This window comes from Podarcis liolepis (assembly GCF_965112155.1).
Source record: "Podarcis liolepis genome assembly, chromosome: 1".
In the NCBI taxonomy this organism is placed as follows: Eukaryota; Metazoa; Chordata; class Lepidosauria; order Squamata; family Lacertidae; genus Podarcis; species Podarcis liolepis.
Genome location: NC_139554.1, coordinates 7,613,492 through 7,641,171, shown reverse-complemented (window position 1 = coordinate 7,641,171; position 27,680 = coordinate 7,613,492). Strand labels below are relative to the sequence as shown.

Below are 27,680 nucleotides of genomic sequence, written 5' to 3'. Positions count from 1 at the left end.
ACGGCCGGGGGCTTAAAAAAGGAGTTAAGTCAAAGTTTCCACCCGCCCCGCCTCCCTGGGCTGAGAAGGGGAAGCGAGCGAGAGGCCTGCAGGGGCCGGATGTGAAGCGCCGCGAGGCGATTGGAGGAGGACTTGGCGGGGCAGGAATCTGAGGAGCGGGTGGGCGGGGCGAGGGAAAATGAGGAGGAGGAATGGCGAGAGGTGATTGGCTGCCCGCGCCTGTCTCATGGAAACGGAAAGGTGGAGGGCGGGGCCAACAGAAGCTTGCGGAGGCGGCGAAGGGAAAGCCGAGTCCTAACGCGCATGCGTCCTCCGGCCGTCAGGGTTTCATTATTTTTTTCCTCCCCATCGCCTTCGCCCGGCGCCATTTTGTGCGCTCTTCAGTCACGTCTCGGTCCCATTTCGTTGAGAGGGCTGGAGGTGAAGGGGTGCTGAGGAGCGGCTCCGGCGGAGGCCTGAGGTAAACGAAGCCGAGGTAGGTGTGGGTGCGGTGAGGCCTTTTAATGTGTGTGGCGGGGGAGAATGCGACCTCCGTCCGTTGGCTTAAAAACAGCCGTATTTTGTGTGGAGAACGTCGAGGGGCGAGGAGGGCCGCGATCCCCGCGACCGTTACCGCGGAAAACTGCCTCAACGGGCCGAGGTAAACGTTGCGTAGCGGGGCGGGGCTGCGGACCGGAAGCCGAGTGTGACGTCAGGAGTTGCGCAGCCGCCAATAAGTGGGCGGGGCTTCCTCTTCCGGGTTTCCCTCCTCGCTCTTCCTTTTCACAGACCAGGGGAGTGAAGTTTACCCCCGCGAGGATCTGGGACGCAGCATATTTTTTCCCCACCCTCGTATTTCTTGAAAGTGCTTAATGGCTGTACCTTCCTCGTGAAAAGGTCCTTGTCGTAGCCCTTCCATAACGCTTTCAATTTTTGTTGCTCCAGTAGCTACCTGCAAACGCCCGACCATCCCGCAGGAGCACTTTTTATGGAGAGGGATATGCATTTGTGGATCAGGGGCGCCGTCCTGAGATCCTCCCAGAGATCTGGGCATGGAGGCTGTCCATAAAGCAGCTGGGCCCTGCTCCATTGTTCTTAAACCCCTGCTGGCTGCTAGCTTACGCTCCGCAATCCATGTATGTCTGCACCTTTCAACCTAGAATAGTACTTCTGTTGTCTGATGAAGAGGGGCTCTAGCCCACAAAAAGCTTCGGCTGTTGCCTTTCTTCAACTGTGCAGAATTAAAACATTTTCTATTAAAGACTAGCTTGACTTCCTCTGCAGGATTAATGTTGTGTATTAGCTTTAATAGCACTCTCCTAGTCATGTTTACTCATAAGTATTTGTGGTTAGCCCTGCAGCCGAAAAATTGTCCCAAGCAAAGGAATACTCTCAAGTCTAAATGCTGTACGCTTCTCTCTCCCTTCCCTCCCATACAGATAGATATATAGGTATCCATATCTCATACCTTCAGCATGCCATCTGTGAGCCACTGCTCAATGTGGATTAAGAGATGTTTGTGCTGCAAGGGGAGCAAGCTGTGCTTTCTTGTAGTGCAGACTTTTTGTGCCTGTGTTCTGTTTCTAGTAAATGCAAGTTGCTCAGACATCCTTGTTTTTTTTTAAATGATAAGTAGTTTCTGGTAGCCTGAAGAGAAGATCTGCAAAAGTCCTCCCACCTTGTCAAAAGGACCATTCTTTATAAACATGAAGAAGAGTTAGGAATTTTGTGCTCTCCATCAACTTGCCAAGGGATGAAAAGAAGGTAGCTTCATAAGAGTGCTTTTTTGTAATCAGTAGAGTGGAAACTTCTGCCATGATTATGAGTAGAGCTTTTTACTGAGGATTACAAGAGAATAAAATAAAATTTCACGAGGGCCTTGCAAATCATAGAATCATAGAGTTGGAAGAGACCACAAGGGCCATCGAGTCCAACCCCCTGCCATACTAACTCTTGTCTTAGGATTCTTAAATCACTTCAGCCCATCTTTTATGTGCTTGTACGCTTTGCACTCCAGATGTCCTTATGAATTCACTGGTTGTTCAGGATGGTAATTATGGAACTAGGGGCAGTGTTCAAAACTCCCATTGTTTTAGGCACATTTTGCGTCAGAATTTCATAATCGCAAGCAGGTTCTGAGCTCTGGGCACAGTATTGTGCCTAAGATTTCAGATTAAAACTTTGTATTTCCAGCAGTTTGAACTCCATCTTGTACCCCCCCCCTTTCAAGAAGCACTTGTTTGATATTTGCAGGGGGAAGTATGCCAGCACCTCCTTCACAGTATTTGAATTGTTTCAGTTAAGAAGGATTTGCATATTTGCAAACAACAGAATTTTACACCAGTTTTCAAATCAACACAAAATTGAACGGTTGTGACATTTACAGAGAATGAGGTAGATATTCATCATGCTTTAGGCCGCATAGTCATCTTGTCATCTGTGACACACAAGTTGGAATGGGGTGGGGAGAGGATGTCCTTCCTCCTTTGTAATTTATCTTAATTTTGCCACCTGTGGCTAACTTGCTAGGTTTTCCATCTGCAGGTTGGATACAGAAAATACAGGACTGTTCATGAGAATTTTAAGCAGGGCTCCACACATTATTGCTGGCCTTAGTAGTGAGCTATTTGTATTGGCCACTGGCTCCTCTCCTACACAGAATCCTCTGGCACACATGGGGAAGAGCTGGGTCAGCTTTTCACTTACCCTGGTCTTTCAATACACTAGGAAATAGCAAGAGAGATGCTTGCTATATCTTCTAAATGAGGTACTAAAAGAGGCAGGCTCCTTCTTTGTGTGTTGCAGAGAACTTGGAGAGAGAGAGAGTAGTCTCTCTTTCCAACCTGTTATGAAGAAAGAGCCCTCCCCTCGGGTTGCCTGCAAATCATGCAGTAATTTGAGAAATGAGGTACTGTATCTTGCTTTGTCCAGGACATCTAGGAATTGCCAGAAAGAGACCATTAGTAACTGCTGGTCACGCCTGACTGTATTTATGGATGCTTGCACTTAACTACCCAGGACAGTGGTTTTCAAACAGTAGGGCAGTCTCCCTTTAGCACGTGGAAAGAGAATTCAAGGTCAAAAAGAGATAGAACCTTAAGCCATGGAGAACCTTCCTCCCTAGCAGGCTAAGACATGATGGGCTGAACACCCCAGCATAAAATCTCCATTGATTCATACTGAGTTTAAGTGGATGAGTGAGCGCCCACCTAATTTGGCAGGAGCTTCTCCCCTTTTCTGAAACTCTTACCTTTGTTGGAATAGTGTCCCACATGCAAAGACCTTTGCGTGCCATGAGCAGAGTGTTGGTTCTGATTTGACAAGGGGGATAATAGGACAGAATTGATTGAGAAGGGGGTGACAAGCTCATACTGAGCTGGGGCCTATAATCTCTTGCACAAAATGCTGACACTTTGTATCTCTTATTCCAGCAGCAATTTCTTTCTTTGAAACTTAACCCAATGAGGCATCAGAGGGACGTGTTCAGCATGGTGATGACAAATAAACTTGGAGCACCTTGCAAAGGACCCTGTGGTGCCAAAAGCCATGGGGTGGAGGATGCTGCTGCCGTTGTGAAGCTGGCCTATCTAACTCAAGAGGAAGATAATCCGCACGGAACATATCCTGAGTGGGACAGCTGAGCGAGGGCAGCTGCACTTCATATGTTGATGCCGGAGACAAGATGGCTGTAAACTACGTCTGAGACGGTGGGTCTTAACACTGGCTCTGAATAGTTGATCCCGACACACACAGTACAGTGTATATTTTGCATTGTAATTGCAGTTGGGAGAGGAAACACAGCTGCACTGTTGGTAGACCAAATACTCCAGCCATAGACGTCGCCTCCTAGTAGACTGCTATTATTAAAGTGATCCTGCTAGGGTGATGGGTGGGAAATGGGTGTGAACTTCAGTCCTTACAGAATATAAAAATAATAAAGTCCGAACTATCACAAGATTGGGACACGGGTGACACTGTGGGTTAAACCACAGAGCCTAGGACTTGCCAATCAGAAGGTTGGCGGTTCGAATCCCGGCGGGGTGAGCTCCTGTTGCTCTGTCCCTGCTCCTGCCAACCTAGCAGTTCGAAAGCACGTCAAAGTGCAAGTAGATAAATAGGTACTGCTCCGGCAGGAAGGTAAACGGCGTTACCGTGCGCTGCTCTGGTTTGCCAGAAGCGGCTTAGTCATGCTGGCCACATAACCCGGAAGATGTACGTCGGCTCCCTCGGCCAATAAAGCGAGATGAGCGCCGCAACCCCAGAGTCGGTCACTACTGGACCTAATGGTCAGGGTTCCTTTACCTTTTTTATCACAAGATTATTCTGTGTCTTTGCAAAATAAACTTGGCCATGTACAGATATTGTGATGATGACTATTAACTGTTTCACATAGCAAATTAGTACTTCATATCGTAGCTCACATGCTGTCCTTTATGTGGTGAATGCTGTTTAATGTCTCTGTTGGGAGACTCAGTTCTTATGCTTTTGGTTTTGTTACGCATGAGCTGTTAAGCAATTAGGGCTTGACTTAGTGAGGTTATTTGTTCTAGCATGTATCTGAATAGGTCTTCATAAACCTGGGAACCAAGAAGGGAAGGAAATGGATGTAGCTGAATTTTTATTTTCCTCTTCTGTTTTGCCTTTTGTCCCAGTTCTTAAATGAAACAAGGTGTGAGTGTCTGATTTTATTTTAGGGAGGGGAAAGCTAGCTGGGTTGTACACTTCAAAGGAAGTAATTATCCTTAGAAGCTCAGATGTTCAACTTTGGCAGTTACCACTGTAGGTTTATTAGAAAGAAACCTTGGACATTGTACTATCTCACAGAGTTTGTGGTACAGAAAGTGGCTACAGCTGAATACACAAATCCATGCTATTAACATATGTGTAAAGGTCTTTTTTTTTTTTAAGAAACACAGTGAACACAATGGGAGGAATGAATGGCTTGGTTCACATGTTGGGTTGAATTTTTGTTTGATGTTCTGTGAGTGAGGCTTGAGCTTGTGTGCTGCCCCCTCCCCTTGCAGGCTTTGATTTCAACCTCCTTATGTCAAACCTTGATTTACTGTTACATTCAGGCCGGCAAACTAGTAGATGTGCTTTCCCTCGTATTCAAACCACAATGCCTGAGAGCCCAAGAATCTCTCACAATGCAAAAGCATTAACTGCTGTTGTGTTAGAGGTGAGCCAATTCAATGTGAATCCGCTCCCATGCTGCATTTCATCACAAGACTGCTTTTATTATCATAGATTGAAGGTAATATCAAGGAGTAGGCTACAGTTCTTGCTGCTTTGTGGCACAAAAATATATTGGGAAAGGCTGCTAAGACTTCACAGAGTAACACTTTTAATCTGCAAAACTTGGGTGTGTTCTAAGGTGAGAAGGAAGCAGCTGAATACATTCCTGTTGCTTGCAGACTCCACCATTTCCGCCTGCCTTTTTTTCTGCTGTCTGCTCACTGCTTTTCTTCTGCCCATAAGAACTACTAACAATGTTTCCAAAGAAAGGAAAAGCAGTTCAGCTTTATAGCAGCTGTTAAATATTTTTTGTCATGCCAGGCTCTCCATGGCTACTTGAGATGGAGATGAACACTGAATAGAGAATCCTAGAAAAGCTGTGGGTGTTCTTCCAGTTACTGATCTGGCTTAATTGGGCATTAACAGTTTTTAGAAACTTGCAAGTGTAATTTGATCAAATACCTGCTTTTAAAATGCATTTTAAAACTAATACATCATAAATAATTTACATGCTGCTGTGAATGTTTGGATTATGATAATGTCAAAGGTATAATACTTGTTCTAGCCTGAGCATTCCACCCCTGGGAAAACAATCTGTCTTGCAAACAGTGATTCAGGCACCTTCCTCCTGTTTTTCCCCAGGTTCTGGTCTCTCAATTGCTGCTGCCTCTCCAGAGCAGTATTCTAGCTCCATAAAGCCACAACTAGAAGAAAACTTTATATTACCAGTTGATGCCCTTTAATGCTGAAAGCAATAATGTGCACATTGATAATAGAATTGTAGAGAAGGGACCACGAGGATCATCTAGCCGAACCCTGTAAGGCAGGGATCTTAGATTAAGAGCCTCACACTCTACCGACTGAACTATGAGGGTCTAGACTGGTAATGACAGCAGTATAGAGAAGGAATAGGCACTGTCAGCTGGAGCATTTTACTATAATTTATTGCAGTGTTTCCCAACCGGTGTTCTGCGGCACACTACTGTGCCGTGAGACATCGGTTGGTGTGCCGTGGGAGGGAGGCGGGCGAGAGGCGGCGGCGGCGAGGATCCGGCGGGGGTGGGGGGAGCGGGGGCCGTCGCGCGCAACCGAACTCACTTGGCGCGCTGCCGGCTTGTCCTCCTTCAACCCGGGTCGGGCCAGGCCTGCTCACGTCCCCGGATCCCCTAGCAGCAGCCGCACGCTCTCCAAAAGCGCAACGCTGCGCGCAACCGCTCGGCCAGCTGGTGCTCTGCGACTCCGCCCTTTCCCCTCCCAGCGCCGGAGGGTTCGCGCGACCGCAGCTGTTCCCTTTCGCAGCGCGCGGGAAACAATTCCAGGCCGATTGCCTTGTGCCGAAAAGCACCGCCTCTCCTTCTCCAGCTCAGGCCCGGGCCGCCGGCTCCCCGAATGACGTCACGGGGGCGGGGTTTTAATGGTGGTGTGCCGCAAGATTTTTTTCCGGTAAACAGGTGTGCCGTTGCCCAAAAACGTTTGGGAAACACTGATTTATTGAACCAGGCAACTTAGAATACAGATATTGCCATTGTGCAGAAGTGTTGGAGCAGAGGGAATGCCGGGGGGGGGGGGGGCAGCCAGGCTTTCTAGAAATGTAACTTCTTTTTGCTATTTGCCAGGTGCCTTTCAAGTTGCTTACCATCCCGTTCCAGAGAGCATTTGGAAATCAGTGCTTTGTTTAATCACCAAGCCATCTGGAAAGGTAAGACAGTTTCTCAACATTTGCTAGCTATGTAGTGTGAAGGTTTTTCCCTCCTCTTAATTTTCATGTTGCCTTTTGTGCTTTGTTGTGTCAGAATTGCATAATCATATATGGTGATAGCGAACTCATTCTCCAGGTGCTAATCCTTATGGAGCTAGTCCAGCGCACAAGTAAAATCCAGTCATAGGCATCCCAGTGTGTTTTTCCTCCGTAAAGCTCTGCCTGTGTAGAATAAAGACACTTATTCTTCCATCTGCACCGCAAGTAGCAGCAAATGAAAATGCAGCTGGACTGATTTTCATTGCTGGTTTTTTGTTTTGTTTTTTTGCTTGTTGGCTGAAACTGGTCTGCTCACCTGGCTTCCTGCTTTCATTGTTGGAGTCTAAGGAAGCAGTTTTCTATGTATGGTAATAAGCTTTAGCAATGTAGAACGGTCTTTGTAAGGAGGTCCCTGGATGCCTGTCAGTGGAATGGATAGCTAAGAGCCTGGTCAGGCAAAGTTGCTAATATTTTTCTGCTTAAATGAGAAACCAGGCATTTTGCACAGAAAAAGAATGCGATCTCAGAAGTAGCTCTGCATAGGGTGATTTAAGTTTGGTTGACATCCTTCTGGAGGGATGTGGCTGCTTAAACCCATGCTGCTTGGGAAACACTTAAAAATACCGCATTGTATAGCTTCGTCTACTGCCTTGGTTCAGGTGATTCCTTCCTACGCTCATAGCTATACAGGACAACCGCCAATGGGGATTGGGGGGCGGGGCGTGGAAGGGCAGAGAAAAGTTATGTGAGCTGGTTCTGTTCACACAGCCCTTTGATCTGTATCTGTCTACTTGGGTATTAGTATGGAAAATATATGCAATTTGCTAGTTTTCACCTCCCTGGATATAATTACTATTTTAGGATGACAACTTGTTTCACTTTGATGTTACAAGTCAATATAGCCTTTATTCTTTTTAACTCATGTTAAGATTACAAATAGCAATGGTGTATTGCAGAAGCAAATGTTTACTTTTGGCTTCCACCCAAGCTCAGTAACTCTTTTCTGTATTTTCAGCTTATGCATTCTATTATGTGCAAATAATTCCTTTAATTGTAAGGTGTTAGGAGATTTTTCTCTCTAAAGGTGACAGGTTTTTTATTTTATTTGTCAGTTGGACACAGTATCTTCAAAACACTTGTGTGATTTGCCTCTTCCCCTTGGATGAGAACATATAGCTTTCCCCAATATTTGTATATTTGTGTCATTTTAATCTTTTCCTTCAACAGAATTCTAACCGTGAACGTACAGATCCCTGCAGAAAATTCTTCCCAAGGCACAGAACGGTGTGAGCTTGTGTGTATGGCTGGAACCATGATGAAACATCAGCTATCTTGCTTGTGGGATTCAGTACATTTGTGCCGACTGCTTATAATCTGTTCTGAGTCATCTTCGTTAAGCAGAGAACTTTCATTGTATCCAAGCACTGACAGAATGTCTCAAGATGAACAGATACTTTAAACACTGATTTATGGAATAAAAGCCTCTTTTATGATTACATTGGCATCTTTTGTTTACCTTACACTAGCTAGGAGCTTGGACAAACATGCTTTGTGGATATTTTAAGACTCTTTTCTAAGGGTCGTGCATTTGGGTCCTAGTGTGAGCACCACAGCTTCTTCTGGTCTTGGTTACGACTAAGGAGCCGTTTATGGATAAATGAGAGTAGCCATTGAAAGGAGACTAATTGTCTGTTGCCATGTAGAAGACCCCTGGCTCCCAATATAAAACCTGTGCATTGCATCTTAAGTCCTAATGAGAGTTCTGTCTTGCCTGTTTTACTCGCTGAAGGGCCACTATTGGTAATAGTTGCACCTCTTAATTTAGGAGAATTAGAGCTCCATTTTTTAATGAGACCTTGGGTCTCCAGCTGTTTTTGGACTACAGTTCCCATCCCTGACCACTGGTCCTGCAACCTAGGGATGATGGGAGTTGCAGTCCAAAACCAGTTGGAGACCCAAGTTTGGGAAATGCTGGCCTAGACCATCATTCAATGGCCCTGCTCAGCTTTTGCCTGTTTGGAAGGTTATCACTGAATTGTGCTGATGCCGCTTATTGTCTGGCTGTGTGTAAATCTGAAGAATATAGTCTACACTACAAAATTAAGAGTCCCATCTATTGCTGCAACTATTTTACTGCTGACCTCTACTACCAGCATGTGACTCCTGCACTTGAGTGAATGTGGGCTCTTGGGGTGAAGGTTCCCCATTCACAGAGGTAGGAGAAGCTTGCCCTACATTAGTAAAGAGGTTTCTCATACCTGCTGGATTGCACCTACCAACTCCTCTCCTTTACAACATATTACGTACAAATTATCCTTAAGTGCTTTGTGCTGTGAATCACACAGTGCTGGTTTGCATGTGTTTTGCTTCCTGCTTAGTCACACTAATTTATGACGTAAGCAGGGCTGTGGTTTGGGGATGCCATGACTGACATGAGAAAGTGGAAACATGGTCTTGAGTACAGCACTGTAAATACACAGAAACTTTTTTTTTTTTTTTTAGGGAACAGGAAGTAGTAATGGGTCAAGTGACACTGCCACTGGTCATCTGAACTATCATTAATAAATATTGTGTGGTTCAGCATCTTCCCAGTAGGAAGCTGCAATCATTATTCTACCATAAATTCATAAGTAGAAGTATGATAACTCTTAATTTGTGAAAATGTTTCCTTTCACCTTTTTTATCAATAGATGTAGGAAAGTAGGCAAAAATATCCCACTACTGGCAGCTCTTTCAAAACTAGTGATCATTCAAGAATTTCAGTACTAAATTATTCAACACTAAACAGGATCATGTAAGAAATGCTCAAGTCCATGTACTGATTTGTGTAAATGGTGGCAGGAAGCTGCTGTGGGAGAGGGGAATGTTAAAATAATCCTGTTATTCACAGGGGCAGCTGAGTACACAAGTTGGCTCTGACTGTAGACAAAGTAAATGGAAGAACATGAGGAGATACTTAGCATCCCATGCCCCACTTGTGGCCTCAAAGGCTGCTGGACCACCTGCATCTATGGTCAGTGTAAGCAATTGGCTAAGTATCTGAAATATTAATGAATGCCAAGATTGCCACAAAATAGTAAGCAAGCTTTTGTAGTTTGTGCAGATGCTAATCAAAAGTAGGTAAGTGGGTGAAATGGTGGCTTAATGTGCTGACTATGGGCTGAAAACAACTTTCTGGACAGGAAATGCTAGGCTTCTCCCAAATTTGCCCTGGAGGGTTCTCGGGTCAAAAAATTATTTTTTTCATACAAGCATCCTTGTGTAAGCATTGCCATCTAAACAAGTGCAATAAATTGGAAAGTTAAGTAGTTTCTGAACAACAGCAATCTCATCTGAGCACAAAGTTCTGGTTTCTCTCTTAAGAATCCGGTGTGAAAATCTCACTGTAAAAATCATAGCATTTTCCAGCCACTGCAAAAATTAGTTGAAAGTGATCACCACACTAAAGCACAGCACTACACAAAATACTGCAACAATTTTCTTCTTTCAACTAGGGCTCAGATTATGTTTTCACAACCACCACTCTGTTACATGAAGCCACAAATCAATATCCAACAGCGTTAGTCAGATCTCTTCTATTCAAGCATGACCAAGCTTCAGGCTCACTATTTGCCCTCAAGCCATCCCACCTGCTTGAAAGATAAAGCTTGAGTGTGACATCTTACTATATAGCAAGTTTGGCTTTTCAGACAGATACATATTGTTCATGCTTTATACAAGATTTTTACAAACTGCATGAGTACTTGCAATCTCACAGCAGCAGTAATCATATTTACTATAATCCAATCCAGACAACAGGAAAACTGGACTGCTAGGTAGGGAGGTTGAATAATAAACTTGTCCAGTTGTAGGATACAGCCGATGTTCTTTGTATGACCAGGAATCTGGGCTGCTACCTTCTGACAGGAGGGAGCAGGTTTTTTACCATTTCTTTAAGGCCTGGATTCAATAGGGCTGGGGAGTGCAGTTCTCTTAGTAGTGGGTGCAATCTAGCATGCTACATCAGGGTGCTCAATGAGATTTTAAACTTTTTTCCTTCAACAACATACTTTCTCCACACCACCACCCATGCAACAACCAATTTGCTTTTGGAAATTTCAAAAGGGTTTGCTATGTAGCACTGAGGAGGGAAAAGACAATTGTGGCATTTCAAGACAAACTGCAAGTCCTCATCAGTGCACTAAGTTTCTTTGGCTCCTAGCCAGGTATATCTTCCTATTTTCATTACGTTTCTCCATCAAGCCCTTGCTCTCATTGTACAGTTACCCTGTCCTAGCCTTTGAACAAATAATTGATACTCAAATATAAACAGTAATTGGAAAATTTTTTAGTGCAAGTTGGTCACTCAAAATAGTCTTCCAGCACATACATCATGGCAAATACATACACAGGCCTGTAGTACAGATTAAAACATTTGTTTTAAAGTAACAATGTGTTACATATTTTCATCATCTGATTCATCTTCTTCTTTCAGAGATTCCTGTAGAAATAAAAGAAAAAAGATCAGGTCCTACTGCTTCCGTGCTAACAGACCGTATCCCACATGTTATACATACACCAGGAATCTAGCTGTGCTCACAATTTGTGGAATTAAATAGCTGACATTTTATACCTACTTTACATAAAAGCACACAAATTCTACAGCAGCCTGTATCATCACTTCTCCACTTAAAGGTAACTGGTATTTTAAGATTTATGGACCAGATTATCTTTTGTAAACCAAAATTACTTAAGAGGAATTGGAAGAGATGTTTTCCTCCCAGGAATGTAAGCAGAAGGTCCCCATTTCAATCCCTGGCACCTCCAGGCAGGGCTGGGACCATTCCCTGCCTGAAATCTGGACAGCTACTGCCAGCTGGAATAGACTACTGAGCAAGATGTACCAATGTATGATGTCTAATGCAGCTTCCTATGTACAACAGACAGTGAAGTTCTAGCACTTACCTTAGCGTATTTCTCTGCTTCTTCCTTAATGTCTTTTGGGACAATTTCATGTTTTCCCTTGGTTACTATGAATTAAAGAGAAAATTTTTATTTTTTTAGAATGCAAACCTATCTTCTAAGTTTGAAGCAAAGGCAAAGTCATATACAAATGTGCCACAAACTCATTTTGTGGTACTGTTTTCTGAAAAACAGTATGGGCTATAGTCATACAGTAGACTGACTTAAGTCACGGCTTCTGATTTCAATGGATCTACTCCTGAGCAGACTTGTTGTATACAGCCATGGTATTTAGATTATGTACCCCCCCATACAAGGGCACATGCCTTCAATTTTAAGTCAAGGGTGGGGAACCAGAGACCTGAAAGATGTTGCTGGCCTCCAACAACCCCTGCCAATAGTCAGGGATGATGTGAGTTGGAGGCTGGCAGCATCTGGAGGGACACAGGTTCTTTGTTTTAGATATGCTGTTAATTAAGGATAAATCACAGCAAGTTACAAAATTAACTATTTTCATAAAGCAGCAAACAGTAATGAAGGAAGAGAAGATTTGAACGATACATTACTTTCTCCAACCCAACTGAGTTCAAGTTCAAAAGCTTTGTCTTTTACTTCATCATGGACTATGTAGATTCTAGAAAACATAAACACAAAAAAATTAGTTATTCCAAGTATCTATCAAGAAGTACAGTAGGAACCCACTTACAGCTTTGGGACTGGAGGAGCTCAATAGTAAACAGTTTTTACATACATTCAGAAGAGAGCATATACTCAGAAACATGCACATCACAATTTCAGGTCTCCTAAAAATCACATGAAAACTCTGGCTCCTCTGTTACTTACTGGAGATAAAATGCTTCTAAAAGGGTCCTCTTTTAGAATTATTTGGCATGATTTAATTTGATGTTAGTGTTTAAAGAAAGCTGCACATAATTCCATCATTTCCTGCATCTTCATTCCTCCCTTTGCACAAGCAGTAAAATAAGCCAGGATTCAGCACTTGAAACATAGCTTCCCATGGCTTGTAAACAACTCAGGATTAGATGGGAGCTTTCAGCAAGGGAGGAGTAAAGCTGAATGCACAACACTCACGCAATAAGCCAGGATTTTTGGTTTAACATTACACGTGAAATCGATCACCTATCAAAAGTTGAATCCACCCTCCAAATAGAAAGTTCACTCAAAATTTCAACATCTAAATAATTCATCCCTTAGCTATTTAGACTTTCACACAAAACAATGAAATTATGACTATGAAATGCCTTAAAGTACCGTATTTTTCGCCCCATAAGACGCACTTTTTCCCCTCCAAAAATGAAGGGGAAATCGGGGTGCGTCTTATGGGACGAATGCCTGCAAGCCTCGCGCGCCCGGCAGGAGGTCCCACCGGGTGCGCGAGGCTTGGGGTGGCAGCCTGTCGCCCGAAGCACGGGGAGCCCTCTGGAGGGCTCCCCCTGCTTCGGGCAAGTGTCTGCAAGCCTCGCGCACCCGGCAGGAGGTCCCACCGGGTGCGCGAGGCTTGGGGCGGCAGCGGACTGCTTGCGCGCACCTAGAAGCTTGGGGCGTGCTGAGCTCAGCCCGCCCCAAGCTTCTAGGTGCGCGCAAGCAGTCCGCTGCCGCCCCAAGCCTCGCGCACCCGGCGGGACCTCCTGCCGGGTGCGGGAGGCTTGGGGCGGCAGCGGACTGCTTGCCGGCATGCAGAAGCTTGGGGCGTGCTGAGCTCAGCACGCCCCAAGCTTCTAGGTGCGCGCAAGCAGTCCGCTGCCGCCCCAAGCCTTGCGCACCCAGCGGGACCTCCTGCCGGGTGTGGGAGGCTTGGGGCGGCAGCGGACTGCTTGCCGGCATGCAGAAGCTTGGGGCGTGCTGAGCTCAGCACGCCCCAAGCTTCTAGGTGCGCGCAAGCAGTCCGCTGCCGCCCCAAGCCTTGCGCACCCAGCGGGACCTCCTGCCGGGTGCGGGAGGCTTGGGGCGGCAGCGGACTGCTTGCCGGCATGCAGAAGCTTGGGGCGTGCTGAGCTCAGCACGCCCCAAGCTTCTAGGTGCGCGCAAGCAGTCCGCTGCCGCCCCAAGCCTTGCGCACCCAGCGGGACCTCCTGCCGGGTGCGGGAGGCTTGGGGCGGCAGCGGACTGCTTGCCGGCATGCAGAAGCTTGGGGCGTGCTGAGCTCAGCACGCCCCAAGCTTCTAGGTGCGCGCAAGCAGTCCGCTGCCGCCCCAAGCCTTGCGCACCCAGCGGGACCTCCTGCCGGGTGCGGGAGGCTTGGGGCGGCAGCGGACTGCTTGCCGGCACGCAGAAGCTTGGGGCGCGCTGACCTCAGCTTGCCCCAAGCTTCTGGATTAGCGCAGCGCACCTGGGGGGGAAATAATTTTTTTTCCCTTTATTTCCCCCCCTAAAATCTAGGTGCGTCTTATGGGCCGGTGCGTCTTATGGGGCGAAAAATACGGTAGTTTGAAATCAAATAGGGTCATAATATGGATGTAAACAGAAAGTCCATTTTATCTGAACTGCTAGATCCCAGCCCATCATCCAAAGACAAATCAATATAAGAACTGCCCCAGTGAATCAACCCAAACCAACATTGTAAGAAACTTACATTTTTGCAACTTCTTTAACAACATCACGGCAAGTCATATCTTTCATCTGTGGATATACAAATACAGTGAGCATTTTAATCACATACTATTGTATTTACTGTGTTCTCAAATAAAGCTCTCAAACCCAATGCACTATGGTTAAGTGTGAAATAAATTCTATCTAGATTCTCAGGAATCTCATTTCTGCACCAATCTAATTCCTGAAGAACCAAGATTATATCTACACACATCCTTGTTATTCACAAAGCTCTTGGAAGGTCAAGTTTGAACTGGTGACAGCAGTCCAGTATTTTACTGAGAAGGCAACACTTCTAGATACCTGGATTAATAAACCCAGAAAATTCCTGCCCTGTGGAAAAAATGTTTCAGAGACACCTGGGATGTTTGCTTAGAAGCCAAGTCACAAGGCAATGCCTTACCTGGAGCTTTTCAATCTCTGTCTTTGCAGCTTGTCTTGCTTTTCCAATGGCACATCCCCAATAACCCTGTAAATGCAACAGGAACAACTTTAAACCAAACAATATCTGTAAACCTACGGTCTACAAATAATAACACCCTCAAGGTCCCAGGCCTCAGAGAGGTTAGGCTGGCCTCAACTAGAGCCAGGGCCTTCTCGGCTGCAGCTCCAACCTGGTGGAATGCTCTGTCACAAGAGACTAGGGCCCTGCGGGATCTGACATCTTTCCGCAGGGCCTGCAAGACAGAGTTGTTCCGCCAAGCTTTTGGTCAGGGCGCAGCCTGACTCCCTCCTCCGGCAACCTGCACAGAATTTTGTTTAATCGGTTGCCATCAATTTGATTTTAACTAATTTTTATAATGAAATATTTTTAGAATGTGTTATTATTTGATTTTTATTTGACTGTTGTTAGCCGCCCTGAGCCCGGCTCGGCTGGGGAGGGCGGGATATAAATAAAATTTATTATTATTATTATTATTAATTATTGCAAACGTTTTACACAGTGTTGTAATGTCACAAACAAATGCATGCATGTGCCTTATCAAACAGAAGTGCAGTCCTAACCTGAATTCAGACGAAGTTCATACTGTGTCAGTCCCATTCTAGAGACCTGCACAAGTATACTGGAGATCTGGTGATCTTCTGGACTAGGGATCAGTAAGCAGCCCAAAACCAACTGCCAGCTGCTCCCCGCTGCCCCAATCACTTTAAGCTAAAGGACTTCAGTGGATGAGCAAGAGTCTCACAACTGCCTATCTACTAATTGTTCCCCACCTATGAAGATTTAACTCACGTATGAAACACCTGATGGGTCTATCATGTATAGCTGAGCACCTTCATCATCACCATCATAGGAACCCAACATGAAGCTGAAAATGTAAAAGATTTTGTTGAAGAGGAACTGCCAGACAGAGAATAAATGACAAAAGGTCTGCAATCCTACAAACACTTAACAGGAAGTACCACTGAGCTCAATGAAGCCTACTTCCAAGTAAGCAATTTGGGAAAGTTTCACTGAAATCAGCTGCACAAGCCACAGCCCACGACTAACATAGAGACGTTTCTATTGGGATGGGAAACTTCTGTACTTGCCGCCCTATTTTGTAATGTACCACTGGGTTCATATTTAACTACTATAACTTGCCTACCATAGGCATCACCTTGCCAAATGGTAAATATAGTTCTGCCACACTTCTCTTCACTCAGATAACACTTACTGGAAAAGCTCTGTTCGTGGCAGAACAGCACAAATAAATATCTTCCCAAATTATTACATGTGGACTATGTCAAGTTGAGAATGGTTGCCTAAGAACGTGGGGTGTTCTTAAGGTATGTTTTGCTGACCCATGGGTACTTGTTAAGATTCCCAATATTTTTTTAGCTTCTAGCATACCCATAATTTTAATAGAAAGGTTAAGATGTCCAATATTTGTTATTCCAAATCAGAAATTATAAGGGCAACCCTTTTTATTCAGCTGATTTAAATAAGGTATGCATATACTTTTAGGTCACATACTGAGGCGAGAATAGGATTTAACCTATTCTTACTAGTGAACTGTGGGTATATTGGGTTGGACTTGGATCCAGAATTGCATGGAGTGGAACTCTGCTAACGGGATGCTCCCTTGGGCAGAGGAAAGACAGGCATTTTCTGAAAATTCCTCTCACCATGCAGTCCCTCACTGCCTCCAAAAGTCTGCTCTGGAAGGCTGGCAAGCCCTCAAAAATAATGTGAGAGAAGAAACTGGGCAGAACTCATTTTTAAAGCCTTTCAAAAAAACCCCACTCTTCAGCCAGGAGACTTTCAGAGATGCTTCAAAAGAGGAGCAGTTTCAGTTGGATCCAATACACACAAACAGAAAGAGTGGAACAGCAGGTCTGGATCCAAGCCATTGAATATTCTTAGTAATGCTGATAGGAAAGAATTTGGATAAAACACACCACGACACATTTTGAATATAATCCAACAGAACCCAGAGGACGCACCTTTTTGAAAGCAGAACTTAATTATTTCCCCTTGAGGAAGGACTTTGTCAAAACATGCCTGGCTAAACTCTCCATCTAACACCAGGTTGTGTTTTTCCTGCCTCCCTCCTTGCCCCTCCCCTTTTGGCTGATGCCTTCCTTTTCTTTTTCACTCTTAAGCAGTCTTGGTGGATTTTTTAAGAGGTTGTGTTAAGGAAGCAATCCAGATTTCCAAGTTCAAGCAGCAAGAGTGCATTCCTTAGATCTGGAGATCTTGCCTTCTGAAACTTGCAAGAATCCAGCAGAGCATCTTCACTTGATTGTGCATTTAGCGCTCAGAGATAAAGGCTTTTAAATTGTGTTTTACAAATGTATTTTTCTCATATACAAACACACATTTTAAGTTACTATTTGGTCCGAACTCTGGTTGGCAAGTGTGTTGTGAATTGCAGTATAAATGAATAAAAGCTCTTACCTGCAACCAAAAGGTCTGACAGCACTGTACAGAGTATAGGCGTGTACATACATAGCCACTCTGTCTGCAAGATGCTGTTGGGGAGGAGGGAAGAAAGAAGAATGCTAAGAGCACTGAAAATATTTTTAAATAAGTTTCCTGCAAAGCATCTGAAGCATGCTGTGCTTTTCATAAGTTGCATACGGATAGAAGCAAAAAGAAACAAAGCTCCTTACTTTCAATGGAATATTATAACCATAGTTGGATCTGAAGTTAGAAGCTTCTTCCCTTGCTATGTCAGCCAAAGAACGGGCATCAGCCAGGAGTCCTGCGACTGCCTGAAATAAACACCAGCCATCTTACAACAAAAATCAAAACAGAAATTTGAGTCAACATACCACACACCCCGTGTATCTCTCTGGCATTATCCTTTACAACGGACACGATTGCCAGGCACATGTTTCCAGAACTGGTCAAACTAGCATTTCCACCCTTGCAAGTTGACGCCTCCAGCTTTCCTTCCTGGTTACAAGCTGTAAGTTACCAGTGGCTTATCCAAGAGGCCATTTGACAGGGGGATAAGCCTCAGCACGTGCTAAACGGCAATGAATGCTCTAAGATACTGAGGAACAACTCACCATTCCAACATGTCGGTCGACATTAAAGAGGCGTTTGTTGGATCCTTCTTCGTACAGTTTGGACAGAACTAATTTTTCGACTCCAAAGACTACACCATCTTTACACCGTATCCCAATTGCTGTACTGGAAAAAAAGTTGTGATACAGTAATCAGTTAAAAGTATTTCTTGCTTGGACTTTTCAGTCGCATTTTCAATCAGAAGGTGCTCAAGGAAAAACAGGTTAACAGTTCTTTAAAAAGCATCAATAAAAACCAACCTAATTAATTTAAAAAACAAACAACATGACTAAACTATAATAAACAGTATGTGCAACTGATGAAAACTAGGGCAGTTCAGGAAAGGGCTGCACACGACACTAATAAGAGAACCACAATGTGTATTATATGGCTTTGGAACTAAAATATTACGGTTTTAGTATTTATTCAAATTTTCATCTTTTTAGGACAGTACTGGATCAAGATAAAAAGCTACTACTATCAAATACAGTCGAGAAAACATACACATGTACTGTGGGAGAAATTCAACATCAAGCTAAGGCAATTGTTCTGTTAGGTCACACATGTTGACTTTCCAGTCAGAACACCCAACCCTCACTGTTCTGGGGGTTCCAACAACTCCCACAGAGCTAATAGGGTGGGGGCGCAAGCAGAGGAAAGAGGGAAGTCCTGGTTAAACAAGTTGAAGTCCTGGAGCAGGGCTTCCACTGATGGGACACATTACTTGAATCCTATCCATTTTGACAGAACTTCAACTTAGTACTGTATAGCACTAACATTTTGAACCGCCAATTCAGCATGTGTTAGCTTGCCTACTATGTGCAACCTCACTGCACTGTTTTAAAAAAGCTTCCTCCTTATGGCATGAAAATATAGCCTGAATGAAACAATACATTTCATAGACACTGATTTCCTAAGAAAATCATATGTGTGTACACTGACTTCAGCAATATCCAAACTTTTTAAAGCTAAAGTTTTACACCACCATGCAACTTTTAAAAAAATAATCGAACCAAATGAATCTGACAGCTGTCAGCTGCAGTCCTAGACACACTTCCATGTGAGTAAGTATCTCTGAGGAAACATGCACAGACTGGGCTTTAGATGAAAGTAGGTCCGACTGAAATTAGTTTGACTAGCTGCTATCACATCATGTATCTGCCAAGGTGGAACAATGAAAAAGCAGCAATCCTGTTCCCACAGAGGTTCAGAGCAAAACATTGGTTGATTTTAATGAAAACAGGCTTCACACTGTGACTTACCTCTGAGTAAAAATGCATGATGGCAGGCTGTAAGGCTAAAACCCAACTTCACTTCCAAATGGGACTTACTCCCATGTAAGCAAGGTACAAGAATGATTTCACAGAATTCAAGAGGTCAGAACACATACAAATAAAAGCAGATAAAGGTAGGTAAAGAACCACTGGATGGTGTAGTCCAGGGGTCTGCAACCTTTAAGACAAAAAGAGCCACTTGGACCCATTTCCGAAGAAAAAACAACAACTGGGAGCCGCAAAACCATTGCGACATTTAAAAAAAATATATCTCCGGAGCCACGATCTGACAGTGGGCGGGAAGGTGACGTCGGGACGGTACGTGACTAACGTACGCACCGCCCCCATGCGACGTCACAGCCAGTACAGCGCCCGCCACAGTGAGGAGTGTCGGGGTGCACAATGCGCCTCCTCCCCTCGCTAGTATCCGCCCCGGAGCCGCAGCAAAGATGTAAAAGAGCCACATGCGGCTCCGGAGCCGCGGGTTGCAGACCCCTGGTGTAGTCCAGTTAAAGGCGACTATGGGGGACACAGGTGGCGCTGTGGTCGGAAGCACTGAGCCTCTTGGGCAAATAAAAGGACCTGCAGTTCTGTGGAGAAACCCATGCTTTGCATGCAGAACCAGGTAGCAGCATGTAATAGAAAATATCTTTGCCTGACGCTATACAACCAGGAGTGGGGAAGTGTACATGGCTAGTGAGCTGGATCCTTCAGTACTGCACGCCCTATAGATCAACTTTGACCTATCAATCACGTCAGAATAATGTCAGATGACAACTTCAGAGGCGCTCAGTGTAATTGCCAATCAGCTGCAGCAGCAAGCCCTTCTGAAGTTCATTTGTGGGTGCAGTTAAGGTTCAAAATGTGTTGCGAACAAAGCAGGGCTTGCACAAATAGCACTCATTTTCAGCCAATTACTGCCTTGGATCTGTGTTCTTACCTGCTTATACCCATCATACATGATAGCAGAGGGTCACTATTTGTGGAAGATTGTCTCAGGGACCACATGCCAAGCCTAACTAGGCCTGTGAACTGGAAACTTCCCAACCCACTAAAGAGAATCTACTGCCAGTCAAAAGAGGCTATACTGGGGTATATTGTCTAGTGGTATGATGCAGTATAAAGCAACTTCGTTTGTAAATTCTACTGTTTAGTCTCTGCAAAAGTGTTCTTTTTAACATTAAGTTGTATATCAGGGTTTTGGTCATTTTAAAAAGGGTTTTTTAAATAAATAATAAATAACAGGTCTTACTCTTACCTGCTATTCTCCACAGCTTTCATAGCATATTCTACTTGAAACACTCTGCCATCTGGAGAAAATGTAGATGCCGACAAGTCATACTGCAAAAGAGACGCATACATTTGTAGCTTTTTTTTAAAGAACAGCAAGAGGCAGTGGAACTGGGATTCCTTAGTCAATTTCATTGCATACCCCGCTGTATAAATAAGGTGTGTTGCTCTCCTACTATAAAAACAATCTCTAAATTTGCACATTTCTCAAACTATGAATATTTGTTTTATTTAATTTAAACAACATATGTTTGTTGTTAAGCGGTTAACTGCAATAGATAGAATACAAAATAAAAATCAGTTAAAACTATGTACTTTATGATTTACACATGAAACAAATGCAATAATGGAAGAAATCATTCTGCCCAATAATTGAAAATCTGGGGGCAACGGCCTATAGAAAGCCAACTTCTAATTCCAAGCATATTTACTGAGCACTGAGTCCCACACAGTTCAAAATTAAGGTTGCAGCCTTAGAGAACTAAGCTTCTGTGTAGCTAACAATTGCTGGGTCTGACCATCAGTTTAACATTTGTAGGCTCTCTTATAAGGAAAGAGAAAGAAAAAGATGTTTGAAATATATGCATACTGAACCAAATAAATATTCATGTTTGACATAAAAATAGAATGTATGTTTTGTGTAATTAATTTTTTGTTGTAACTCTCACATAAATTAAGACCAAGCAATAATTATTAAGTGCACATACCGTGCAATATTTTCTGAAATTGCAAAGCTATATATATATGAACATACCCTTAGAAATGGCACAATATACGATTCAAGCAATTCATTACATACTTTTTATATTTAGGAAATATCTGAAAATGCCAATTCAAAAAAATGATTTAAGTTGTGTCTTCTCATGTTCTCATTCATAAACTACGTTGATTTTATTAAAACAATCCACACTGTGCTATAAACCAACAGCCTTCCAGAACAGCCAGAGAAGCACAAAAAGATGTTCCACAATAACATCTAGTCACACTGGACAGTTTGCATCACCTCATGCTTCAAGAACCCCTTCACCACAAAAGTACCGTATTTTTCACACCATAGGACGCACTTTTTCCCTCCTAAAAAGCAAGGGGAAATGTGTCTGCGTCCTATGGAATGAATGCAGGGGGGAGGCTGGCGGGAAAAGCCCCCAAGAGCCGCACACAAGCTCCGTGCGCTCTTGCGGGCTTTTCCAAAGGAGGGAGAAGGGACTGACTGGCGGCATCAGTCCCTTCTCCCACCTCCCAGAAAAGCCAGGAGAAGCCGCGATCTCTTTAAAGGGATTGCGCGGCTTCTGCAGGCTTTTGCGAGAGGTGAGGGAATCCTCCCACCTCCCAGGAAAGCCAGGAGAAGCCGTGCAGCCCTTTTAAAGTGCGCGCAGCTTCTGCCGGTTTTGCGGGAGGTGGGGGAATTCCCTCACCTCTCGCAAAAGCCTGCAGAAGCCGCGCAATCCCTTTAAAGAGATCGCGGCTTCTCCTGGCTTTTCTGGGAGGTGGGAGAAGGGACTGAATCCCCCCACCTCCCAGGAAAGCCCTGCACAACCCCTCCGCCAAGGAGAGGCTGCACGGGGCTAAAGGGGAAGCCAAAACAGTGAGTGGGATCCATCCCGCTCGCTGCCTTGGCTTGTTCCATTGCTGCACGCAACCCCTCCGGCAGGGAGAGGTTGTGTGCAGCCTGTACGCTGATCTTTGGGGCTGCGGGGGGGGGGGAGATTTTTTTTTCTTGAATTCCCCCCTAAAAACTGGGTGCGCCCTATGGTGCGAAAAATACGGTAAGTTCCTGAAGCAAAGTGAAGGTAGGAAAACTTGCAGTGCAATAACACAAGTCTGCATCTGACATTACAGGGAAGAAAAACAGGGAATATGGGGCTGCTGTTTTCTGCTGCAGCCCAAGTAACATGAAGGCCTAATTTCAGTCTTAGAGAATTACAGAGGCAATGACTTCAGTTGTCATCTTAGACACTTCACATTATAGTACAGAAATCAGGCATTTGTTTGGAGCATGTTTATTCCTCCTTTGTTTGAGACCTATCAATTATTGGGTGACAAAATAAATATATTGTCTGTTCACCTGTCTTCTGCAAGCATGATAACAGACCACCAACATTTTACCAACTATAGCCTATGCTATAGTTTATGCCACAATGTATACGAACACAGGGTTTTCAGGTGAGTAAGGCTGACTCCTGGGTTTTGGTATTTGGAAATAAATGCATTTTGTTTTAATTAATTATATTTATAATATGCATGTATTGTTGCCTTTGTGAGCTCCATTCTCTTTTTCTTCTGCGGAGCTAATTTGGTTCTTGGTACCAGGTGTATAAACTTCATAGTGACTTGGACGAGTCAACAGCTACCTCTCCTGGCCAACCAAGAACTGCAGTGACTTTCTTCCATTTCAACTTTTCATCTTATATGACCATTTCACACATTATACAATGGAAAATCCAGGTCATTATTTCAGGTGTTGGGTGTGGATGTTAATTCATATATTTTTTTCTTAAGTCCATAGGCCCAGCCTAAAAGCTAATGTACAAGCTTCTCAGAAAGGATTGCAGTGCTAAACATTGAAGTTTGCAGAAGTAGACAAAGTCTGTTCTAATGAAAGCTTGCTTAAAGTTTCAGTAGTAGATAGGTAGCCGTGTTGGTCTGCCATAGTCAAAATAAAAAAATTTTTTCTTCCAGGAGCACCTTAAAGACCAACTAAGTTAGTTCTAGGTATGAGCTTTCGTGTGCATGCACACTTCTTCAGATACGTAGTCAAAATAAAAAAAAAATTTCTTCCAGTAGCACCTTGGTATCTGAAGAAGTGTGCATGCACACGAAAGCTCATACCTAGAACTAACTTAGTTGGTCTTTAAGGTGCTACTGGAAGAAAATTTTTTTTTATTTTGCTTAAAGTTTGAGACAGTGGCAGAGTTTGCACATCACACCATGACATAGATTGGTCCTCATGACTTTATAGCTCAATGGGGTGGGGAGGCCAAACAAATCCTAGTGCCAGAGCGCACAAAAACATAGTTTACCTTCCCACTGCAGCAGTACATATTAATCTACTTGCACAGGTATGCTTTCAAACTGCTAGGTTGGCATGAGCTGGGGCAGAGCGAAGGAGCTCACTAAGAAGCTCAGTGGTTTAAACCACAGCGCCACCCACTCCCTCCAAACAACCCATGTGTAGACCACCCCACAGTTTGGTACGTTTCCACCCACTTCAAGAAAGCCAGATCCTTAATGATCCTTTAACATTATATAAAATACAAAAATATACTTAATAGGTTAGCCATCTACTTTCCTATTCTTAAAACTATTCCAGGTAAGGGTTGTCAGCACTGATCAGCACCAAAGGCAACCCCTGCTTTTGGCCAGGATAGACTGCACTCCAGGACCCTTGATTTGGAACTCTTCCAATGTGACCAATCCCAGGTGTTATAGTTGAAGTTGCCATTTGCAACCTGCATTTTCTGCAGGGATCAGGTTGTACTTTGAGGTGCCCAATCGGAACTTAAAAGGCACCTGGCTTGCCAGGAAACAATCAAATGGGCACTTTAAGGCTCCTGGTTGATTTCAGACAAGCCCCCTCCCTGTTGAACTTCCCAAATACTTAAATTAAAAAATAATAATAATCCAGGGCAGGGAAGTTTTACCTGACTTCTGATTTTTATGTTCATTGAGGGGTTTTTTGGTACACCATTTAGAGACATTTGTGATTAAGCGGTTTATAAATTGATGATGACAGTAGTAATTTTAATTACTCCACACAAGGTCTTGTGTATACAAGTTTGATTATATTTCTGCGCCTCTTTCTGAAGACATGAATCCCAAAGCGGCTTACAAACAAGCCGCAACAACATAACAAAACATCACAAGCACAGCATAATTCATGAAATATTAAATGAAACATCAATAAAACAATCACAATTTATAAAACACTTAGCAAAGCAGCAACTAAGAAATAGGCTAAACAATTATAGTGTTAAGCCCTATTATATAAACATTTATAATCCATAAAACAATATAACATTGTGTATGGAGCAGGTTGCAGGGACGCGGGTGGCGCTGTGGGTAAAGCCGCAGTGCCTAGGACTTGCCGATCATATAGTCGGCGGTTCGAATCCCCGCGGCGGGGTGAGCTCCCGTCGTTCGGTCCCAGCTCCTGCCCACCTAGCAGTTCGAAAGCACCCCTAAGTGCAAGTAGATAAATAGGTACCGCTTTATAGCGGGAAGGTAAACGGCGTTTCCGTGTGCTGCTCTGGTGCAGGCTCGCAGGAGCAGCGACGTCACACTGGCCACATGACCTGGAAGTGTCCTTGGACGGCGCCGGCTCCCGGCCTCTAGTGAGATGAGCGCACAACCCTAGAGTCAGACACGACTGGCCTTTGGGCAGGGGTACCTTTACCTTTATGGAGCAGGTTGGCGTTTGGTAGGGGGGGATGGACTTAGCGGGCCAAATTAGACCCTTGCAAAGGGAACACTGGCCCACAGACCAGAGAGTCTCCCTGCCGCTAATTTAAAGCATAGGTGGCGCTGTGGGTTAAACCACAGAGCCTAGGACTTGCCAATCAGAAGGTCGGCAGTTCGAATCCCCGCGACGGGATGAGCTCCCATTGTTCGGTCCCTGCTCCTGCCAACCTAGCAGTTTGAAAGCACGTCAAAGTGCAAGTAGATAAATAGGTACCACTCTGGCGGGAAGGTAAACGGCGTTTCCATGCGCTGCTCTAATTTGCCAGAAGCGGCTTAGTCCTGCTGGCCAAATGACCAGCTGTACGCCGGCTCCCTCAGCCAATAAAGTCAAATGAGTGCTGCAACCCCAGTGTCATCCACAACTACACCTAATGGTCAGGGGTCCCTTTACCTTGGCAAACTAAGACCTGGGGTCTGGATGCAGCCCAATCGTCTTTTCAATCCGGCCTGTGCACAGTCCAGGAATCAGTGTGCTGTTACTTGAGTAGAATGTGTGCATTTATTTAAAATGCATCTCTGGGTTATTTGTGGGGCACCGGAATTCATTCATATCCCCCCCCCCAAAAAAAATATAGTCTGGCCCCCCCACAAGGTCTGAGGGACAGTGGACCGGCCCCCTGCTGAAAAAGTTTCCTGACCCTTGATTTAAAGGATGCACATCTTTTAATCACGTTCCATGTCTCCCCTCCTCTCCCAGCTTCTCCCCAAAAGGCCTTTTGCTTTCGGTTTCCCCAAAGTGACTCAGCAGCAGTAGCAGCACAGTCCTCCCCCCCCACCCCGCGCGTGTCTGTGACGTCACACGCCTCTCCTCGCAGACCCCCTTCCGCGACAGAGTCCTCTGAGGGGAAAGAAGGCCGCCCTTTCTTCCTGCCTCGCCCGCATTCCGAGTCCCCCTTTCCCCTCAGGGGCTTCGCCCAGAGACAGCGCTGCCCCGCCGCCGCCGCTTCCCTTTCTCCTCAGGGGTCACTCACCCCGGTGCCGATGGAACTCATGGCGGCGGAGAGCCGAAAACCGAAACAACCGTTCCCTCCGCCTCCTCACCAGCCGGCCTGCTTGCCTTTCCCCTTCGCCTCCCCAGACCCCCTCAGGCAGCCACCCGCTCGCGCTTCTCACCCACCGCTCAACAACGCGCCCGCCCATTGGACGGGCACTCCGCGCTCCTGGCCAACGGCCTTTCACGCTGGTGTTTTGCGGCTGGAGGGCGGAGCCACGAACGCCTTGCGTGCGCGCTCGTGTAGAGACCGCCGAGTCACTGCAGGAAAGGGCGGAGCGCGCGCGCGCTCTCGTCAAAGTCGGGGCAGAAATAGATGGAGCACGCACGCGTAGCTCAAGTAGACCAACAACCCTTCTGGGAAGCAGTTTTACGTAGTGCCCGGCTAGCTCAGTCGGTAGAGCATGGGACTCTTAATCCCAGGGTCGTGGGTTCGAGCCCCACGTTGGGCGCAATTGTTTTTTCCCCTTTTTGGGGTGTCTTGTTAGTTTATCTACAAAAAAATGCATGCAAAATAAAACCCCTTGAGCAAAACGAATCGTTTCTTCTCTCGAGAGTTAAAAGAATAGTCAAACTGTTGGAATCACACACACACACACAAACACACACAGAATACTCCCTGGGGACGGCATCTGTTTCTACAGCTCGGATTCATCCATTCAAGGATGTGTTGTAAATGCACTCGGCTCATTATAACCCGAAACTGATTGCAGAGCACCTTAATCAGTTCACGAGTTATTTCTGCACAATTTTTCAGTTTAGCCTAAAGAATGAGGAAAAGCATGCTTTGTTTTTAAATGACAGGCATTGCAATAGGTGTCCCCCCAAGAAAGCTGTTTTTGCTACTTTGAATCTCTCTGATAAAACAGAACTTGACGACTATTCCTACTCCCAGGTAAACCTACATAGGATTGCCACCTTAAAAGAGAAGCACATGGGGTGAAAGAGATTAAGTAAAATATGTTTTGAATCGATAACGATTTGAATTTATAGGAATTCATAGGGAGAGAAGGGAAAAGTAACATATATACATATATACTTCATGCACACCAAACTGTGCTATAAAGGATGGATACTGTTCTTCAATATACCTCATTATTTGTATAATCAATGCAACCACACCAAATGGCATAAATGCTGTGTTTCTTCTACCTCAACCTCGGCCCTCCAGATGTTTTGAGACTACAATTCCCATCATCCCAGACCACTGGTCCTGCTAGCAAGGGATCATGGGAGTTGTAGGCCAAAATCATCTGGAGGGCCAAGTTTGAGGAAGCCTGTTTTAGCCTCTTGCTACTTTTATTTTTTGTGTCAGTTTCCCCAATAATGCAGTTTGCCAAATTCACAGGATGAAAAGGTTCCCCACCCCTGGTTTAAAATATTTTTGTGGCCGTTTTCCATAGCTCAGAGCATATTATGAAAATGAAATTAATGTAATACCCACTGGAACACGGACAAAAATAAAACTAACAAAAACCAAAGCTACAAAACCACAGAACTAATTGTCCATGGAGTGATCTAGTGCCCAGCCTGCCACTCTAAAAAGCCGGTCAAAGCCATAAACCAAAATATGCCTGGCAGCCCTTTAGAAAGGCAAGTAAGCAAATGGAACTGTATTAATTCCTGCCTGTTGCAAATTCACTTGGCTGGATGAAGAGAAGCAGAGAT

General features: G+C 44.7%; 1 protein-coding gene and 1 long non-coding RNA gene across 3 annotated transcripts; one reads left to right on the top strand and one right to left on the bottom strand.

Moving 5' to 3' along the window:
• Nucleotides 1–344: 344 nt before the first annotated feature.
• Nucleotides 345–9,053, top strand: LOC310685801. 2 transcript variants are annotated; one of them, XR_014515545.1, is made up of 5 exons: nt 345–475; nt 3,411–3,686; nt 6,831–6,913; nt 8,180–8,989; nt 9,039–9,053. It is a non-coding gene; the product is annotated as an uncharacterized lncRNA (long non-coding RNA). The 2 variants fall into 2 exon arrangements; XR_014515546.1 differs by lacking the exon at nt 9,039–9,053 and having other exon boundaries at nt 3,414–3,686; nt 8,180–8,448.
• Nucleotides 9,054–11,257: 2,204 nt separating this feature from the next.
• On the bottom strand, nt 11,258–26,211 carry PSMA3 (proteasome 20S subunit alpha 3). Its single transcript, XM_083520221.1, has 11 exons — nt 25,993–26,211; nt 20,532–20,614; nt 18,002–18,125; nt 17,600–17,701; nt 17,385–17,458; nt 15,738–15,813; nt 14,907–14,972; nt 14,487–14,533; nt 12,460–12,527; nt 11,897–11,961; nt 11,258–11,432 (listed from the first exon to the last, which is right to left on the bottom strand). Exons 1-11 carry the CDS (start codon nt 26,011–26,013, stop codon nt 11,388–11,390), a joined length of 771 nt encoding a protein of 256 aa, XP_083376347.1. The 5' UTR covers nt 26,014–26,211; the 3' UTR covers nt 11,258–11,387.
• Between the last annotated feature and the right edge of the window lie 1,469 nt (nt 26,212–27,680).